The sequence below is a fragment of the Microtus ochrogaster genome, chromosome 7 (genome assembly GCF_000317375.1).
Source record: "Microtus ochrogaster isolate Prairie Vole_2 chromosome 7, MicOch1.0, whole genome shotgun sequence".
In the NCBI taxonomy this organism is placed as follows: domain Eukaryota; kingdom Metazoa; phylum Chordata; class Mammalia; order Rodentia; family Cricetidae; genus Microtus; species Microtus ochrogaster.
The window spans coordinates 281,025-298,975 of record NC_022014.1 but is presented as its reverse complement, the minus strand read 5'-3'; the positions used below and the strand labels follow the sequence as shown (position 1 = coordinate 298,975).

Here is a 17,951-nt window from a genome sequence, read left to right as displayed (position 1 = left end):
CTCTCTCTCTCTCTCTCTCTCTCTCTCTGTTTTTCGAGACAGGACTTTTCTGTGTAACAACTCTGTCTTGGAACTCATTTTTTTTTTTTTTTTTTAGATCAAGCTGGTCTCGAACTCACAGAGATCCACCTGCCTCTGCCTTCTGAGTGCTGGGATTAAAGGCGTGCAGCACCACTGCCTGGCTTCGATTAACTAGTTTAAAAAGAACTGGCACAAAGGAAATGAAGAAAGGGGGAAGGGGGTCCCTTTAGGCCAGGGGTGTTGGGGGGTAGAAGGGCTTCCATAAATAAGAGTTTTAACTAGAGAGGAGAATAAAAGTTCTGCATGAAATCTTTACCAGGTAGAGGAGATTGGTGGAATATTGACCTTGGCAGAATATCTTCCCCTTAGCAAACTGTCTTGACACCTTCCTCAAAAATCGACTCGACACAGCTAAGGGCTCATTATTTTGGTGACTGAGCCTGTCCCAGTGGCCTGTCTGCCAGCCCTTGTCAGCACCATGCCGCCCTGGCCACTGATGCTGCTCTGACCACTAATGCTGTTCTTGTCACTGATGCTGCCCTGGCCACTGACACTGCCCTGGCCAATGTGAGTTTATGGTAACATCTGAAGCCAGGAAGTGAAAGTTCCATAATTTTGTTCCTTTCCTAAACTGTTTTTGTCATTGTAGGTGTTTTTTTTTAATTTTTTTATAATTTTATAATTAAGCTGGTCAAATTCAGGAAAGAAGTTCGTGGGACTTTGAGAGGACTTTTGTGGATCCATCGCCAATTTGAGGAGAGAGGACATCGTCACAAACCATTACATCTTGTATATCAGATATTTATGTTAAAACTCACAGCAGTAGCGAAATTACAGTTACATTGCTACTTCATAACTGTAATTTTGCTACTGCTGTTTTAACGTAAATATTTGATATACAGAATAGCTGATATTCAGTCCCTGTGAAGGAAAAGATCATTTGATTCCAAGGGAGTCATGACCCACGGGTTGAGAACCCATTGCTCACTTCCTCCCCTCTTTAGATGGCTACTTAAATGTCAGCTTCTCACGATGGCCTTCCTGGAACATCCTCATTAAAGCTGAATCACCCCCTGCCTCCTGTTCTCTCTCTCCTTTCCTGAGATAAGGTTTCTGTATAGCCCCGGCTGCCCTGGAACTCATTCTGTAGACCAGGCTAGCCTCAAAGTCAGAGATTGGCCAACCTCTGCCTCCCAAGTGCTAGGATTAAAGGTGTGCACCACCACTGCCTGGCCATCGCCTGTTCTCTTTAGTCCTCTTTTTTTACTTTATGGAACCCCCCACCCCCCCTCACACGCTGGATTGTTTCTTACCATTATCCCCTGATCACCAGTATAAAACCAGTAGTAGTTCCTGTCTTGAACTGGGCAGAATAAGTAACCCAGGGTCGATCCAGTCTTCACAAGAATGTATGTGGGCTCTCTGCACACATAATATCAATTTATAGATGACCCGAGCATCTGTAGATTCTGGTGTCTGTGTGAGAACATAGAACTGAACCGCCATAGATATGCCATGATGTACATAATATTGTATCATTATATACACTTTGCTGTGTGTATTTACACAGTTTCATCGATTATCTGGTCTCTTACTGCTCAGTAGTAAGCGCTGGCTCTTAGCAGAATTGAGACGTAGAGTCTCTCTGTCCTTTCTCTCTAGAGGAAGGATATCTTGTTCCAGAACTAGGGATGGATAAGGGTGGCCCACGGGTGAGCCCACAGCCCAGGCTGGGTTGGGTGCTGGGAGGCAGTACCCTTCAAAGGTATCTTTTCTGCAGCTTCCCTCTGCTTTTCCTCACCTGAGCTGGACCACCTCTTCCTGTGCTCAGATCCTTGAGGGCGGAGCGTTTCCCGTGTGCTCCTCTCTACACCGCACAAAAGCATTCACTGGGATGGCAGGAGACTGAGCTGTGGCCCTGGCGAGTCCCCACATCTCCAGCCCTCTGTGACTTGCATTAAGTCACTCTCTTCACCCTTCGGTGAGTCCTGGGAGGAAGATGCCGCCGTGCTACCCATTTTAGAGATGAGTGAGGCTGGTTCCTCGGGTGCCATCCTTTCAGGGCACTCACAAAGGAGAGGTTTGAGGGTGTGGGGCAGGGCCGCACTCCTTCTTTCTAACTGGGAACGGTTTATTTGCATTCTGACCTTTCGAAACACTTTACACTTAAATTCGGGTTGGAAATGACTTTTGCTTCAGTTGCGAGTTCTTTTTCTATTTCCACCTTCCAATTTACAGACTGTCAGATGTGACCTGATGGTACATTCATTTTGAGTTTTATCTGTGATCTCTGATGCTCCTGCCTCTACCCCAAAGGCAGGCCAGAGAAGTTCTTGTTCCTCGGGAAGTCTGAAGACTCCCATTTCAGAGGGGATTCTGCACCAAATGGGAGAGTATGGCGGCCCAGAGCGGCTATGAAGATAAACCTTGCTGGCTTCTCCATCTAGCCTATCATCCGATCAGACCTTTTGATCCGATCGCATTTCTAGATGGCATTTCTACCTGGTCCGTGCTTCATACTCATGCAGTGAAGTCTTCATGGAAACCTAGAACAGGATCTGGGGAGCTATTCTGAGAGCCGGAGACGGTGTGTGTGTGTGTGTAGGTGGGGGGTGGGGGTGGATGGGAAGGTGGGGGGTGGAGGTGTCCTGGGTAGAATGTGGACTCAAAGAGTCCTCAAGTGGGTGTGGCTTCTCCCTCCCCCTCCTGCCCCTCACTGAGCTGTTTGCCTCATCTGTATCCTTTCTAACGTCATCTATAGTAAATAGGAAAATGTGTTTCCTGAGTCCTGTGAGCTGGCTCAAGTGAACTCACTGGGCCTCTGGAAAATCTGTGTGAACACCAGCTTCTATGACAGTCACAAGCATGGGCAGGACCACCCATTGCAAACCACCGGGGTTTGCAATCAGTAACTACGATGGAGAAGGGCAGCTCTGGGCATGGAGCCCTTGACCTATGGACTGTGATGCTTAGTTCAGGCGGAGATCGCCAGACCGAATTGGATTTACAGTGTCTCTCAACCTGTGGGCCATGACCCCCCTGGGGTCACACACTGGCTATCCTGCATATCAGATATTTACATTATGATTCATAACATTAGCAGAATTATAGTTATGAAGTAGCTACGAAATAATTTTATGGTTGGTGTTAGGATCTAGGCATTGAGTTAGCCTGCCCTGTCATCTGGCAGGATGTGTCCAGGCAGTGCCCTGGTTAGTCCAGGTGTTGTGGGAGCTGCGGGCTGTGTTCCTGCTGCCCCGGCTCCTGGCCGCCTGGCTAGCTTATGCCCCGAAATAACAAGACACAAACTGTATTCTTTTAAACACTGCCTGGCCCATTTCTATTAATGTGTGTAGCACTGAGGTGCTCTTACTGGGAAGATTCTAGCCTACGTCCATCCTGGGTCAGAGCTTCATCGCATCTGCTCCAGAGAGGAGAGGAAATGGCATCTGAGCTCACTTCCTCTTCCTCCCAGCATTCTGTTCTGTTTACTCCACCCACCTAAAGGCTGGCCTATCAAATGGGCCAAGGCAGTTTCTTTATTAGCCAATGACCTTCCTCCATCAAGGGTCCTAGATGCAAAGACCCCTTTAGAGAAGCTCCGCCACTCCAAGTCTCTCTTTCCTGAAGAGGGAGCTCTCTGCCCCTCTCTTCCCCCTCTCTCTTCCCCCACCCCCTACCCTCCCAATACCCTCTAAATAAAACTCTCCATACTCAAACTTTCTTTGCATGGCGTATTCTGTTTCCTTCCTGAGTTCCTCACCTGCTATGGGACCTGCTAAGCTCTCGTGTGCCGTATCTTTAGTCGGGGATCACCACAACGTGAGGAATTGTATTAAATGGTTGTAGCATTGGGAAGGTTGAGCATCGGGATCAGAAGACGCTGACTGGGAGTTTCTGCAGAGTTCACTATGTGCTTAGTGTGGGATCCCCACATCTGTTACCACCTGCCAATCTTGTAGTGGGAGTGTATTTTGAGAGTTGCCTGTGAGAACTGGAGCTGGTCTTTTCTATACCCTCATCTGTACTCTCAAACTGACCCGTTGACTGCAGGTGGGTTGCTAGGTGATTCCTGGGGCGGAGTCCATAATTGCTTTATTACAATCTGTTTGTTATTCTCCATCCTTAATTAGTATCTGAAAACACTGAGCCTAAGGGAATAGAATATTATTAATCCTTGCCAGTTGTTCGGGACAATAAGATGCATCAGGAAGATGCGCTAAATCTGTGGGCAGTTTATCAAGAAAATGAACTCGTGTGTGTGTGTGTGTGTGTGTGTGTGTGTGTGAGAGAGAGAGAGAGAGAGAGAGAGAGAGAGAGAGAGAGAGAGAGAGAGTGAGTTTGTGTATACGACGGATGAAACCTGGGACTCAGCACATGCTAAGCAAGCACTCTACCACTGACCTATATTCACATCCATTTCCTCCTCTGATCCCCTGGAACGGTCTCACATGACCCAAACTGGCTTCAGAGTTAGTTTGTGGCGGAGGATGACCTTAAATTTCTGATCTCCTTGCCTCCACCGCATAAGTGGCTTTCTTTATTTTTTTAAATTAAAAAAAAACTATTAACATATTTTTTCATTGATTCTTTGGAAATTTCACATCATGCACCCCAATCCCACTCATTTCCCAGTGTAAGTGGCTAAAGAGACCAGGACTCTTTCCCAAGCCTATGACTGAATCATTTGAAAGCAAGCTGTCAAAACATGGCCTCTGTGATGCCTAGTTTTACGTCAGCTTGTCGCAGGCTAGACTCATCCGAGAGGAGGGAACCTCAGTTGAAAAAATGGCTCCATAAGATTGGACTTCGGGCAGACCTGTGGGGCATTTTCTTAATTAGGGATTGATGTGGGAGGGCCCAGCTCCTTGTGGGTGGTGCACCCCTGGACTGGTAGTCCTGGGTTCTATAAGAAAGCAAGTTGAGCAAGCGATAAAGGAGCAAGCCGGTAATCAGCACCCCTCCATGGCCTCTGCATCAGCTCCTGCCTTCAGGTTCCTGTCCTGTTTGAGTTCCTGTCCTGACTTCCTTTGATGATGAACAGCAATGTGGAAGTGTAAGCCAAATAGACCCTTTCCTCCCCAAGTTGCTTTGGCCATGGTGTTTCATTGCTCTTCATTGTTAAATATTCCAGCATACATATCTTTTGTTTTGTTTTCTTTTTCGAGACAGGGTTTCTCTGTGTAGTTTTGGAGCCTGTCCTGGCACTCGCTCTGTAGACCAGGCTGGCCTCAAACTCACAGAGATCCGCCTGCCTCTGCCTCCCAAGTGGTGGGATTAAAGGCTTGTGCAATCACTGCCTGGCTCAGCATGCATATATATGTTAAGAACAAGACATTCTCTAAGCAATCACTAAAGTCACTGGTTCTACAACACCAAGGCCCAGTCTGCACTCAGAGTCAACTCATCCCAGAGCGTACCCCTAAGCTCCTGTACTCTTGCCCGTGGGATGGGAGAAAGAGTCTCCAGTGGTGTCATGTCTTATTGTCTCTTAAGACAAGGGTCATCTTTCTACATGCTCACAAAGACTACAGCTAACTGTCCATAAACCACCCAGTCATAGATTTTACCCTTTTTAAAAAAGAATTAATTTAGCCAGGTGGTGGTGGTTCATGCCTTTAGTCCCAGCACTCGGGAGGCAGAGGCAAGCAGATCTCTGTGAGTTCAGTGTCAGCATGGTCTACTTAGTGAGTTTCAGGACAGCCAGAGCTGTGTAAAGACCCTGTCTCAAAGAGAGAGAGAGAGAGAGAGAGAGAGAGAGAGAGAGAGAGAGACAGAGAGACAGAGAGACAGAGAGAGAAAGAAAGAATTTTTTATTGGTGAGATCAGCATTTGTCTTCAAGTTAGAAATCTTTCCTCCATTTACCCATTTGGCCTACAAAGCTTCACTAAATGAAGATCTTGCTTTAACTTTTATATAGCTTTTATATTGTTTTCAATGATTGTTTCTGAATTTTGGCTTTTTTTGTGTGTTTTATTTATTTATTTATTTTGATACAGAGTTTCTCTGTGGAACAGCCCTAGCTGTCCTGGCACTAGCTCTGCAGACCAGGCTGGCCTTGAACTCACATTGATCCTCCTGCCTCACATTCCAGTGCTGGGTTTAAAAGGTCAGTGCCACCACCGCCTGGCTTTTTTGATCGTTGAGCCCTAAACTGACTCAGAATTTCTTACCTTTGAGATTACAGAGGAGTCTTTCCATGCTTTGCCGTAGGTCTTGTAAGGTTTTGTTTTACAAGTGGACCCCAGTGTTGAGTGTGAGGCATGGATTCACTTTTGCTCCATTGTTTCTGTCCTGGTATTTGAAGCCTGGTATGCTAGGCTTGAGCTCTGCTCAGCTCCGTCCTCAGCCTGCAGATCTTCCCAGCTCCGTGTTTTAATGTCTGAGATGCCCTGTTTGCATTTCTGGGCTCTGGTGTCTATGGCTCTGTTGCCTCTGGGTGGTTTCAAGCTCAGCCTCTTACAGTGGTTTGGTGGCACACTGCAGTATCGGGTAGGGTGTACGTCCCATGCTACTGCCTTCCTTTTCTCTTTTGCCTGGATATTTTTTGATTATTTCATATCAATGTACTTAATTCCAGGGGGAAAAATGAAACCAAATAAAACTACTCACCATTGGTCTGTTTTTTTCTTTTTTCTTTCTTTCTTCCTTCCTTCCTTTCTTCCTTCCTTCTTTCTTTTGGTTTATTTTGAGACAGGGTTTCTCTGTAGCTTTAGAGCCTTCCTGGAACTAGCCCTTGTAGACCAGGCTGGCCTCGAACTCACAGAGATCCGCCTGCCTCTGCCTCCCAAGTGCTGGGATTAAGGGTGTGCGCCACCACCGCCCGGCTACCATTGTTCTTTTCATGTGGGTCACGTTAAATGGATATCCTACCATTCAAGTGCACTTGTCTTTAGGGAGGAATCTCCTTGAGAGGGTAAAAGGCAACATAAAGTATTGACACCTCCATCTCCCCCAAGTATTTCAGACTGTGACCTTTGGAAACAGGGTCAGTCACACACATGAGCAAGTCAAAATGAGGGAGGCAGAGTGGTCCTGATCCAACAAGAACAGTGTCCTTATGGAGAAGGGAATTTTGAACAGGGTCATGTGCACATTGAGAACCTCGTGTAAAGATGAAGGCAGGGATGGGTGACCATCTGCAAACATCAGCAATCACTTGCCGAGAGGTGAGGACTGCACTCTCCCGTGAGGACACCCCTGTGATTACCTTATGACCAGACTTCTGGCCTTCAAAGCTGATGGCTGGCCAGGCTTGCTTCTTGAAAGCAGTTGGTTTGTGGTGTTCCTTACTGTGGCCGTAGCCAACTAAATAGGCCCCTGGAGGGGAGACTCAGGCTCATGCGAGCAACTCAGTCAAGATCAACAGCAGCATGTGTGTGCCTTCTTGTCTCTGACCCCAGACAGGCCCACCCAAACCTGTTGCTTGCCTGCCTCTGGAGCTGGCTGAGAAGAGGCGTGGATGCCAGGGTACTAGAGGTGTGACTTCACTCTCGATGGGTGGCCAAACCCGTTGAGGTCAAAGCTAGTGAATGAGTAATCTGTCCAGTGCGGTCAATGAGTCAGGCAGGGCCTGCTAAAGTCCCGGGATGCCATCACATTCATTTCCCCCTTTCTCCTGGAATCCAGAAACATCTCGAAGCAGCCTCTGCAAGTTATCATCCCTGACAAATGAACAGCAAAATGGCGCCAACACTCCACCCTTGTGCCACACCTTCTGTGTGGTCCAGAAGATAAGGACAGAAGTCTTAGCAGGCAAAGCAAGCACGTGGGGTGCATCTTTGGGAAAGCCCACTGGTCTCTCTTGGCCGCGACTCCCTCTTCTGGGGTCCCTACCTTGTGGGTTCGTGTCACGGTCATTGCAGGGTGTGAATATAAGTTCCGGGCAGAGGGCCAGGTTCCCAGCAACACCCCAGGGCAGACAGGTAGTTATTAATAAGAGCTGCTTCCAAATAAGTTCCCCACAAAGGGAAAAGTGGACACTGGGACTCACTATTCCCACGTTTTCAGGGATGATTCTTTGCATACCTTGCACGACAGACAAGTCTTCCTTCCCTGGGGAGACTTTGGAATAGGCAAAGTGTGACCTCCTTTGCCCCCAGTGATGTTAACTACTGTTTCCTGATTATGAAGAGGAAATTATATCTCCACTTATACTCTGTTAAAAGAAAGGGAAAACAGGAGAGAGCTGTCACCTCTCCCGCAGCATCCATTCCCTCAGCCAGCGTATAGCAGGGTGTGACTGCCGGCTGTGGTTGACAGGCTATGTCTTTGGGTCAGGGTAAGGTCCTGCTACCTCTGCCCCTCTGCTGGTGCTGGGCTGCTCCGTGTGTTTGCTCAACCAACTGTGCTTTGAGCTTTTGACTGGGGACCAGGAAGAGTAAGGACCCATGGCCAAGCATGCAGGTGGGAGGAGAGGCAGATGGTGCTCGGAGGGGAGTGCTCCCACGGCAAAGCTGTAGGGGTTACTATTCCAGACACAAGCACATCTCTAGGCAGTGGTCCCATGGGTTATGACTGCTCCCAGATTACAGGGGAGGAAAACAGTAGGCTCCCAGGAGAACATGGCGGTTAGTGGAGCCACCTGCCAAGTGTGTTTCCATCCTACATATAGAGCTTTTCGAGCTGATACGATCCTTTCCTCTGACTTCCTTCCAGGCTGAGGCCCCACCGCAAGGCTCCTCAGTTGCCACAGGCAATGAGCCCCCGAAGTTCACCCGTGTGTTAACGAGTCCATATCCTTCTCTGATATCTGTGGCTGAGTGATGACACACTTTAATTCTTTTCCATGATAAGCCTTATTATTTGTTTTATTGGACCTGAATGTTTCAGACCCTAACAGCCACCTGGCTAAGTCACACGCAGATCAGAAAGGAAGTTGCTGGCAGTTGTTATCATGCCCATTAACTAGGCCAGGCTCTGCCTAAGTCACACTCTGAGAACTGCTCAGATATGAAAAGTGCATCTCCACACACTGAAACAGAGGATGAAAGCAAGCGTCGCTCTCTGAGGCATCCCGGGGGAGAGCTTATAAATAGCCACAGAAGAACAAAAGTCCAAGTCAACTGAAAACGTTCCTGGGCCTTCCGGCCACAAGCCCGTGTCAGGGGCTGGCCGACTTTTCCCTTGATGGAGTGTTTTGTGAGCCAGCCAGGTTCTCCAGAGAGAGGCAGGGCTAGGGCTGGTTCCGGGGCTGGCCTGTGTCATCCACTGTCTCTCTGCTGCTGCATCTCCCTACGGAACACTGACTGCTCCCATTTGATGGGCAGCGTCAGAGAAGTAATACAATTTGTCCAACACAAAGCCAGAGAACTGGGCTCCTGGCCCAGGCTGTCAGACTTGAACTTGGTGGTAACAATAACGCCACCGCCCTCCATAAGATTTCCTTTTAATGCTTTTGACTTTGTTTTCTTGCTTTCGAACGTGATCCATTTGAGTAAAAAGCCACCATTCTGTCTGTATTTCTAAGGGAGAAGACGCAAGGGGAGCCAGCCAGTCTCTTGAGATAAGCAGTGTTAAGCCGAACACATAGTTGGCACCATGCTGACTCCAGTGAGGATGTTCTGAACACGGTGTGACTTTGGACAAGTTGCTTAACCTCTCTGAGCTTCATTTCTCTTAAGTGAGGGGGCTGAATGACACAGCACACCAGGCCTGATCGGAGAGCTGTGTGCAGTGATTGCACAATAGAGGCTGACTCCGTCCTCGTGCCTGGGTGCGAAGGGTGACGGATTACCCTTGCCAATCCATACGGTGAGCCAATGCAGAAAGGTACCAGGGACAGGAGGCACTGTGTCAAAAGAGCTACGCGGGTTCAGACTCTATCCAGGGCTGCTGCAGGGATCTCTGAGGAAAGCTCCAGGCCATCTGGGAGCCAGGGGCCTCAGTCAGCATGGCCGACGTGGAGCTTGCAGAAACTGCGGCCTCAGGAGAGGGAGGTGGACACCATCACATGCCAGATCTGCATTGACAACTCCCAGCTGTGTGACCCTGGGTATGTCCCTCCTCTGAGCTTAGCGACCTCCCCTTTACGGGACTGTGGCTGAGACCAGGAGGCGACACCTGTTTATCACCTGGCACCGAAGAAAGCTTAGCCTTCACCAGTGTTCTTAACGACGCTCTGCTACGTCACAGACTGAGGACCTACTATGTGCTGGGCATCAATTACCACAGAGGAGAAAAGCATGGCCAGGCCTTGCAGTCAGCAAGTGCACACTCCAGCGGCCTAAGACAGGGGTGAATTGGCTTCCTCACCAGGAGTATTCCAGAGCCTGGGAGGAGGAGGGGGAGAGGGACAGGGTAAGTGAGGAGTATCCATCTGCTTAGACAGCCCCTTTGCTGGAAGAGAAGAGCATTGGGGAGCTCAGAAGACAAGGACAGACAGAGCAGGGTGACCAAGACTGTGGGGGTGGGAAAGGCCTAGAACATCTGAGGAACACAAGCTCACTGCGTTTTCTGAGAACCCAAGAGCAAAATCAAATCAAGTGGGAGCCAATCAGAAGGCCAAAGAAATGGGGGGAGACCCATGCTGGAGGGCTTTTGGGGGAGAAATGGGAGTCACGGAAGGTTATGAACAAGAAGAATCTTGTCGCTTAGATTTGGAATGTCCCCCCAAAAGCTCATGTGTTGAAGGCTTGGTCCCCGCTGCAACAGTGCTCAGGGAGAAACTTTGGGGAAGCGACACCCATCTCTTCAATGGATGTGATGGTGTGCTCAGAGTGTGAAGGCCTAGAGGCAGAGGGGGGAACTGGAAGAGGGGTCCCGCCGAAGGGAGTGGGTCCTTGTGGTCCCTTCCCGCCGAAGGGAGTGGGTCCTTGTGGTCCCTTCCCGCCGAAGGGAGTGGGTCCTTGTGGTCCCTTTTGTCTTCTTTGCTTCTAAACCTCTCCACTCTGCTTTGAACTCAGCATTCTTCCTCACCACAGGCCCACTGTGGTGGTGCCCAGCAACCGTGAGCTGCCCCTGCATCCCTCTCTCTAAGTTGTTTATCTCAGGCATTATGTTACAAGGATAGGACTTGTACAGACTGACGCGAGAGACAAAGGGAAAGAGGGAAGGGCATTGTGGGATATCGCCCCTTCCCTGGGAACAATTCTACAGGGTCCTGCCAGGTCTTTCTCTCATTTAATTTAGTTCTGGATGGACAGTATTCCCAGTTTATAAATATGGAAACCGAGGCTCACTAATAGTAAGCCACCTGCCCAACGTTACAGAGGAGACAGTGAACAGGGAACCCTGTTCGTCCATAGTGGAAGCTTCTCCCCTTTTCCTCCTCTGACCCCCAAGACAGATCCAAAATGAACTCTGAAAGGGACTGACAGGTTCATAGGCCAGGGCCGACCCTGTGCTAAGTGTCCGTCTGCACAGGGCCTAGATAGAAACCGAGGCTTTTCTCCACAGTCCCAGGGAGGTTAAGTGACTGTTGGCACTCAGAAGATGGGGGGGGGGGGTCAGACTGAGTCTTTTGGCTGCTTCCCTGTTTCCTACCACCCTACACACCACCTCTAGAGTTGTTCCTAAGCACACCTGGAACTGGGAAGTGCTCAGGCCAGTGGGGCCCAGCCTTTCCCTGAGTTCACACTGACTGTTCACACCTATTGACTCATCCTGCTCTGGGCTCAGAGCAGCTGAGCCCACAGTGCCAGCTGCTCACCCTTCCAACTCAGCAGAAGCCTCTCTGGCTCTACCCCTGTCACCAGGGTGTTTATTCTCACTGCCTGGACTGAGACCTTGGGTGGCTGTACCTTCGCTAACTCTTTCTGAACAAGTGGACCATAGGCCAAGTTTCCTGGACAGGAGAGCACTTTATCTCAGCTGGAGCTCCAACCAATCAATGCTTCTAGGTGTCTCTCAAGGCCCGCCTGGTGTGACCCGCTGAGGTTCTGATGCCAGATTCTGAAACACACAGTCCAGGGGCCTCATGATACAAGGATCACTGCTGGGAAGGGGAAAAACTGAGAGTTGGTGACTCAGAGGAGGGGAAAGGTCTGGGTGTCCTGCTCCTCCTGCTTCACAAGAGAATGTCACCAAGCCATGCTGCATGGTACCCATTGTACAGATACTACCTGAAGACTCGGCAGAAAAGAGAATGGCCGGCTTGCTATCAGTCAGCTGGCGGTTGGGTTCCAGCCTGCTCTTTATGCTCCTTCCAGGGAGAGAAGAGAGCGGAACTCCACAGAGACCATCAGATATTTGACTTCAGTGCCAGACCATGCCACTGGATTTGTATAAAAAGCTCTTTTTGAAAAGTTTGGGAAGAGAAAGATATAATGAATGGCCTTGCAATAAATAAATAAATAAAAGGGAAAAAATGAAGTTGGTATGCAGTTTGAAAAGGCAGCAGCTGTAACATTTTATGATTCAACACAAAAAATATGTTGAGGTCCTCAGCTGAATAAGTAGAATAAACAAATCATTTTTTTTTCTTTCTGTCGCTGAGATGCAGGGAGGATGGTGTTATCCGAAGCCTTCTTTGCTATCCTTTTAGATCAATGCTCAAAGGAAGGTAAACCGCCCTTCAAAAATGAAGTACCTCGAAACTACAAAGAATCTAGGCAGAACGCAAGAGCTAGGGGAAGCCAAAACAGACATTGCAGGGCAACGACACTTGGTGGCCGGTAAAACACCTCCCCTAATAGAGAGGAAGAAACCGCAGAATGTTCCTGACCCGGCACCCCTGCAGAGTGGTGCAATGTTTATGTTTATGTATCTAACTCCGTGGTGTCGTGGTTGGGGCTTGCGGCCCAAGTTTGGAGGAAGGACACAGACATCATTGGGGTCTTCCCAGGTGCCAAGGTACAGGTTTTGGCAATACTCCTAAGGAGCCTTGGGATTGGAATAGGAATTCAGCCTCTCTGGAGTACCAGGACCTGGGTGTGACGGGTAGAGTTTGGCCCGCGTAGCGGATTCCAGGCCCCCAGCCCTGGATCACCAGCGCGCCCAGCTTCTGTTCAACAGAAATGAAGGGCCAGGCATGGTGGTGCATGTTGTTCATCTCAGCACTGGTGAGGCAGTGGGCAGAAGGATCTCTGTGAGTTCAACGCCAGCCAGGGCTACACAGCAAGGCCCTGTCTGAAAACAAACAAAACAAAGTAAAAACAAAAAAAACCAAAAGTGGTGTGTGTGTGTGTGTGTGTGTGTGTGTGTGTGTGTGTACACGCTCGCGCGTGCGTGTGTGGAAGGGGTGGGGGAGCCCAACCTCTGGTGCCACGCAACAAAGTGCTTGGAGGTTACTGGGTGGCGCTGTCGAGCCCTGCCTAGGTCCCTCCAAAAAGCCAAACCTGGGCTCCACACCCGATTTTGCGACTCCTTTCTTGGCTCCAAGTCCTTTAGTGATCACCGCGGCAGGGATAACATTCTGGTAGGGGACAGACTGAAAGTACTTTTCCCTTGTTTGGCGTAAAACATTTTAAAGTGACACTAGAGAAGGGTGTCTCGACTCTCGCCATTTGTCCTCGGTAAAGCCACAGGGTCATCTCACTCCACCCACTCCCCTTTCCCGCTCCGCTCGCCCGGGCCACTACCCCAACAGCGGGGAACAGGACCAGTTGACACCGTGGTCCCAACAGTGCCCCTACGCTCTCGGTGGAGACTCCGGGAGGGGAGCCGGGCAGGTGTCCCCGGGCACGTCCTCATGTGGCGCGTCCTGGCCACCCGGGCTGGCAACGCGCCGGGGTCCTGCCTGCGGCCTCGGTGGACAGCAGGGTGGGGGCCGGACCGTGAGCCAGCACTCAAAGCCGACCCGCTCCCAGGCGGATGACGTCTTTGCCTTTGGCTTCGGCGGCGCCAGGCCCGGCAGGGCGGGTGACGTCATCAACATGTCACGTGACCGCCATTCAAACAAACAAACCGTTCCCCCCCACCTCCCGCGCCGCGCCCAGGACCGCCCCCCCGAGAAGCCAGATAAAACCGCGCTCCCAGGGCTGAGCGCGCAGCGAAGGACTGGCGAGCGGGACGCGCAGTGAAACTAGACTAAGAGCAGCGAACACTTAGGGACTTAGGGTCGCAGTATACCGCGCCTGATCGACAAACTGTTTTTGGAGGACCGCGAGACGGGCACGCTGGGGTCGCTAGGGCTGACAATGGTGATGGAGGTGGGCATCCTGGACGCCGGGGGGCTGCGCGCGCTGCTACGAGAGCGCGCCGCGCAGTGCCTGCTTCTGGACTGCCGCTCCTTCTTCGCCTTCAACGCCGGCCACATCGCGGGATCGGTGAACGTGCGCTTCAGTACCATCGTGCGGCGCCGCGCCAAAGGCGCCATGGGCCTGGAGCATATAGTGCCCAACGCCGAGCTGCGCGGCCGCCTGCTGGCCGGCGCCTACAACGCAGTTGTGCTGCTGGATGAGCGCAGCGTCGCCCTGGACGGCGCCAAGCGCGACAGCACTCTGGCCCTGGCCGCGGGCGCGCTCTGTCGAGAAGCGCGCACTACTCAAGTCTTCTTCCTCCAAGGTACGCGCTCGCTCTGGCAGGACCTCTGCCATCAGCTAGGGAAGGGACGTCCCACCTGAAGTGCCTGTGTTCAGTCTCCACTGGCTTTGTTTGGCTCCAGGAACAAAGACTTCCCTGAGCCTTCCTGTAAACTCGCAGCCCCTGGTGGGTGGGTGACTTGTCTCCAGGTACTGTGTCGGTGATGCTAATGGGAAAATGTGTGTCTTTGTATTCTCAGGAGGATATGAAGCGTTTTCGGCTTCCTGCCCGGAGCTGTGCAGCAAACAGCCCACCCCCACGGGGCTCAGCCTCCCCCTGAGTACTAGTGTCCCTGACAGCGCAGAATCCGGATGCAGCTCCTGTAGCACCCCTCTCTACGATCAGGTTAGTAAGAGTCCGGGTCTATGCGGGGAGTTGCAAGGGGTGGCGGAGCTGGCAGAGGTCTGGAAGGGCTGTGCCAGGGAGAATACAGAGAGCGGCTGGAGCTCTATTTATACTTGAGGGGACACAGGGAATCTTTATTACACAGTAAAGCGATTGGATGGAGCTGCGTCTCCTAGCTGCTGGCATATAAGAGCTTGTTGACTTTGTCCAAGCCAATGGACTTTATTCTTTATTATTATTGTAATATTTCGTCAACAGTGCTGAGGTCACCAGGGTCTGAAACTCCCTTTTTCAGTAGGGAGTTTTTGTGGGCGTGGGAACTGGTGTTAATTCTGAACAAGCTTGATGAATGCTGGACTGTTTTGCATTCCAGGGGGGCCCAGTGGAGATCCTGTCCTTCCTGTACCTGGGCAGTGCCTATCATGCTTCCCGGAAGGATATGCTTGATGCCTTGGGCATCACTGCCTTGATCAACGTCTCGGCCAACTGTCCTAACCACTTTGAGGGTCACTACCAGTACAAGAGCATTCCTGTGGAGGACAACCACAAAGCGGACATCAGCTCCTGGTTCAACGAGGCAATCGACTTCATAGGTAAATGAAGGTGTCTGGGACCTCCTGCCTTGTGTCCCCACTGTGGCCACGGAGTCCAGCCTCCTGGTTGATGGCTTGAATGGTTCCCACTTAAGCTGTCTTCCTCACATAGCAGCCAAGTGAGGCTCAGATAGCTGACCTGACTGACTTGCCCAGGACTATAAGTGGAAATACCCGGTCTGGGTTTAAATTCCTTGCCCTGCTTTGCAGAGTGCACACCCGGAGTTCACATGCTAGCCTGAGGCTGACCCTAGCCATCTCTGGACAGGTCCCACGTGACATTTCTGATGGGCTTGGGCTGGTCTCCTGAGTTTTTTGAGTAACCCATACTTTATTTTCCAGACTCCGTCAAGGACGCCGGGGGCAGAGTATTCGTCCATTGCCAGGCCGGCATCTCCCGGTCAGCCACCATCTGCCTTGCTTACCTCATGAGGACTAACCGAGTGAAGCTGGATGAGGCCTTTGAGTTTGTGAAGCAGAGGCGGAGTATCATCTCTCCCAACTTCAGCTTCATGGGCCAGCTGCTGCAGTTTGAGTCCCAGGTGCTGGCCCCACACTGCTCAGCTGAAGCCGGGAGTCCTGCCATGGCTGTCCTTGACCGGGGCACCTCCACCACCACTGTCTTCAACTTCCCTGTCTCCATCCCCGTGCACCCCACGAACAGTGCCCTGAGCTACCTTCAGAGCCCCATCACGACCTCTCCCAGTTGCTGAAGGGCCGGGGGAAGACGTGGATATTCAAGTGCCACCGGGACACCACTCCTCCCATGGGAGGAGCGATGCAATAACTCTGGGAGAGGCTCACGCGAGCTGGCCCTTATTTATTTGCCCCCCCACACCCCTTCCCCTCCCGAGTTCCACTGAGTTCCTAAGCAGTCATAATAATGACTTGACTGCAAGACATTTATTTGCTGAACTCAGCACGTTCGGGACCATTATATTGTGGGTACATCAAGTCCCTCAGACAAAGCAGGGCGGAAGAGAAAGGACTCCAAGGCCAGTTTCTTCACTTGCCCCGTTTTTTTCTAGAAACTTCATGCTTGACATACCTACCAGTATTAACCATTCCCGACGACATACATGTATGAGAATTTTACCTTATTTATTTTTTGTGTAGGTGGTCTGCCTTCACAAATGTCAGTGTCTACTCATAGGAGAACCAAATACCTCAATTTTTGTGTTTGCGTACTGTGCTATCTTGTAAATAGACCCAGGGTAGGTTTGGTTTCAGCGCTGGTGGACAAAGCCAGGGTTGGTTTGTAGTTTTTGGTTGTCAACAGTTGTATGTTTGCTGATTATTTATGACCTGAAGTAATATATTTCTTCTTCTAAGAAGACGTTTTGTTACTAGGATGACCTTTTTTTATACAACAGAATAAATTATGACGTTTCTATTGAGCTCTTGACGCTTTCTTTCTTTGGCAACCCCACTCCTGAGCCAGTGTCGTAGGGATGCATTGGGTCAGCACTGCCAGGCTGTATGGAGTCTGATCCTGTACCTCTTGGGTGACCCCTGGCTTCCACGAAATGGTGAGGTTGCCAGGGAGGCATGCAGGTGAAGCGTATGGATTAATAGGGGGGCTGTTATCAAGGTGCATGCCTGTGTCCTTTGACAGTCAGCACCAGCTACCATGTCACCCGGGGAGCTCCAGTGTCTCCAGAACTATTTGCCTGAATTACCCTTTGCCATTAACGTCCTCTCTGGGATTCACGGACAAGATCTCCCTCCCTGAGCAATTTGCAGAAGCTCTATTGCAAAGCATGGGATTAGCCTCCCTCAGAGAGATGCCCGGTGCTGTGCTGATGAAGACATGAGGCTTCGAGTAGCTGAGCAGCTGGAGCAGGGGATTAGATACTGCGTTTTGTTTTCTAATCCTATGACCTTTGAACTTTGCCATTTCTCTGTATCATATCATAAGCTTGCCTTAGACAAGGCTTTTATGTCTTTAAAAATACTGCATCAAGTGGAAAAAAAAAGAACTCAAGTACTATATGCATTATAGGGAAGAAGCCAACATACACTTCCCCTGCTAGTTTTTGCAGGGTGTGCACACCAACCTCTGCACAGAAACAGCATTTTTTGGCAACTGTCTCCTTCAGGTCACTTGCCTCTCTACGTAACTGTGTTGAAGACATAGGGAATTGCATTAGCCTTGCTGCAGGGCAGGACTCTGGGTTTTCACTCCTGCCAAGCAGGCTAAGGCTGAGAGGGTCTAATCGACTACCAAGCCATAATCCCTTCTGCAATGTCAAATGAAATAACAGCAGGTCCCCTGGGTTCCTGGCCCCAGGGTGCCCACTTTTCTGCCACTTGTTTGTGGACTAAGTGCTGTGTGAAGTTCAAGGATTGACTGGTGCCAGAATGCTCACACAGCCCCATTGTTTAAGCCTTGGCCCAGAGCTTGCCTTTAACCTCTCCCCACCTGCCACTGGGCATCCAGGTCTGAAGATCCATGCGTCCTAAGACAGAAGAACTTATCCTGGGCTGGCAAGCTCAAATCCTTGGCTGGGTTTGGGGTGAGAGTACTC

The 17,951-nt window shown here is 50.5% G+C and overlaps 1 protein-coding gene across 1 annotated transcript; it reads left to right on the top strand.

The window, feature by feature from the left end:
• The first annotated feature begins 13,912 nt into the window (after window positions 1-13,912).
• Window positions 13,913-16,820, top strand: Dusp1 (dual specificity phosphatase 1). Its single transcript, XM_013347442.2, has 4 exons — window positions 13,913-14,467; window positions 14,685-14,830; window positions 15,204-15,423; window positions 15,766-16,820. The coding sequence occupies exons 1-4, from the start codon at window positions 14,101-14,103 to the stop codon at window positions 16,134-16,136; spliced, it is 1,104 nt and encodes a 367-aa protein (XP_013202896.1). The 5' UTR covers window positions 13,913-14,100; the 3' UTR covers window positions 16,137-16,820.
• Window positions 16,821-17,951: the final 1,131 nt, after the last annotated feature.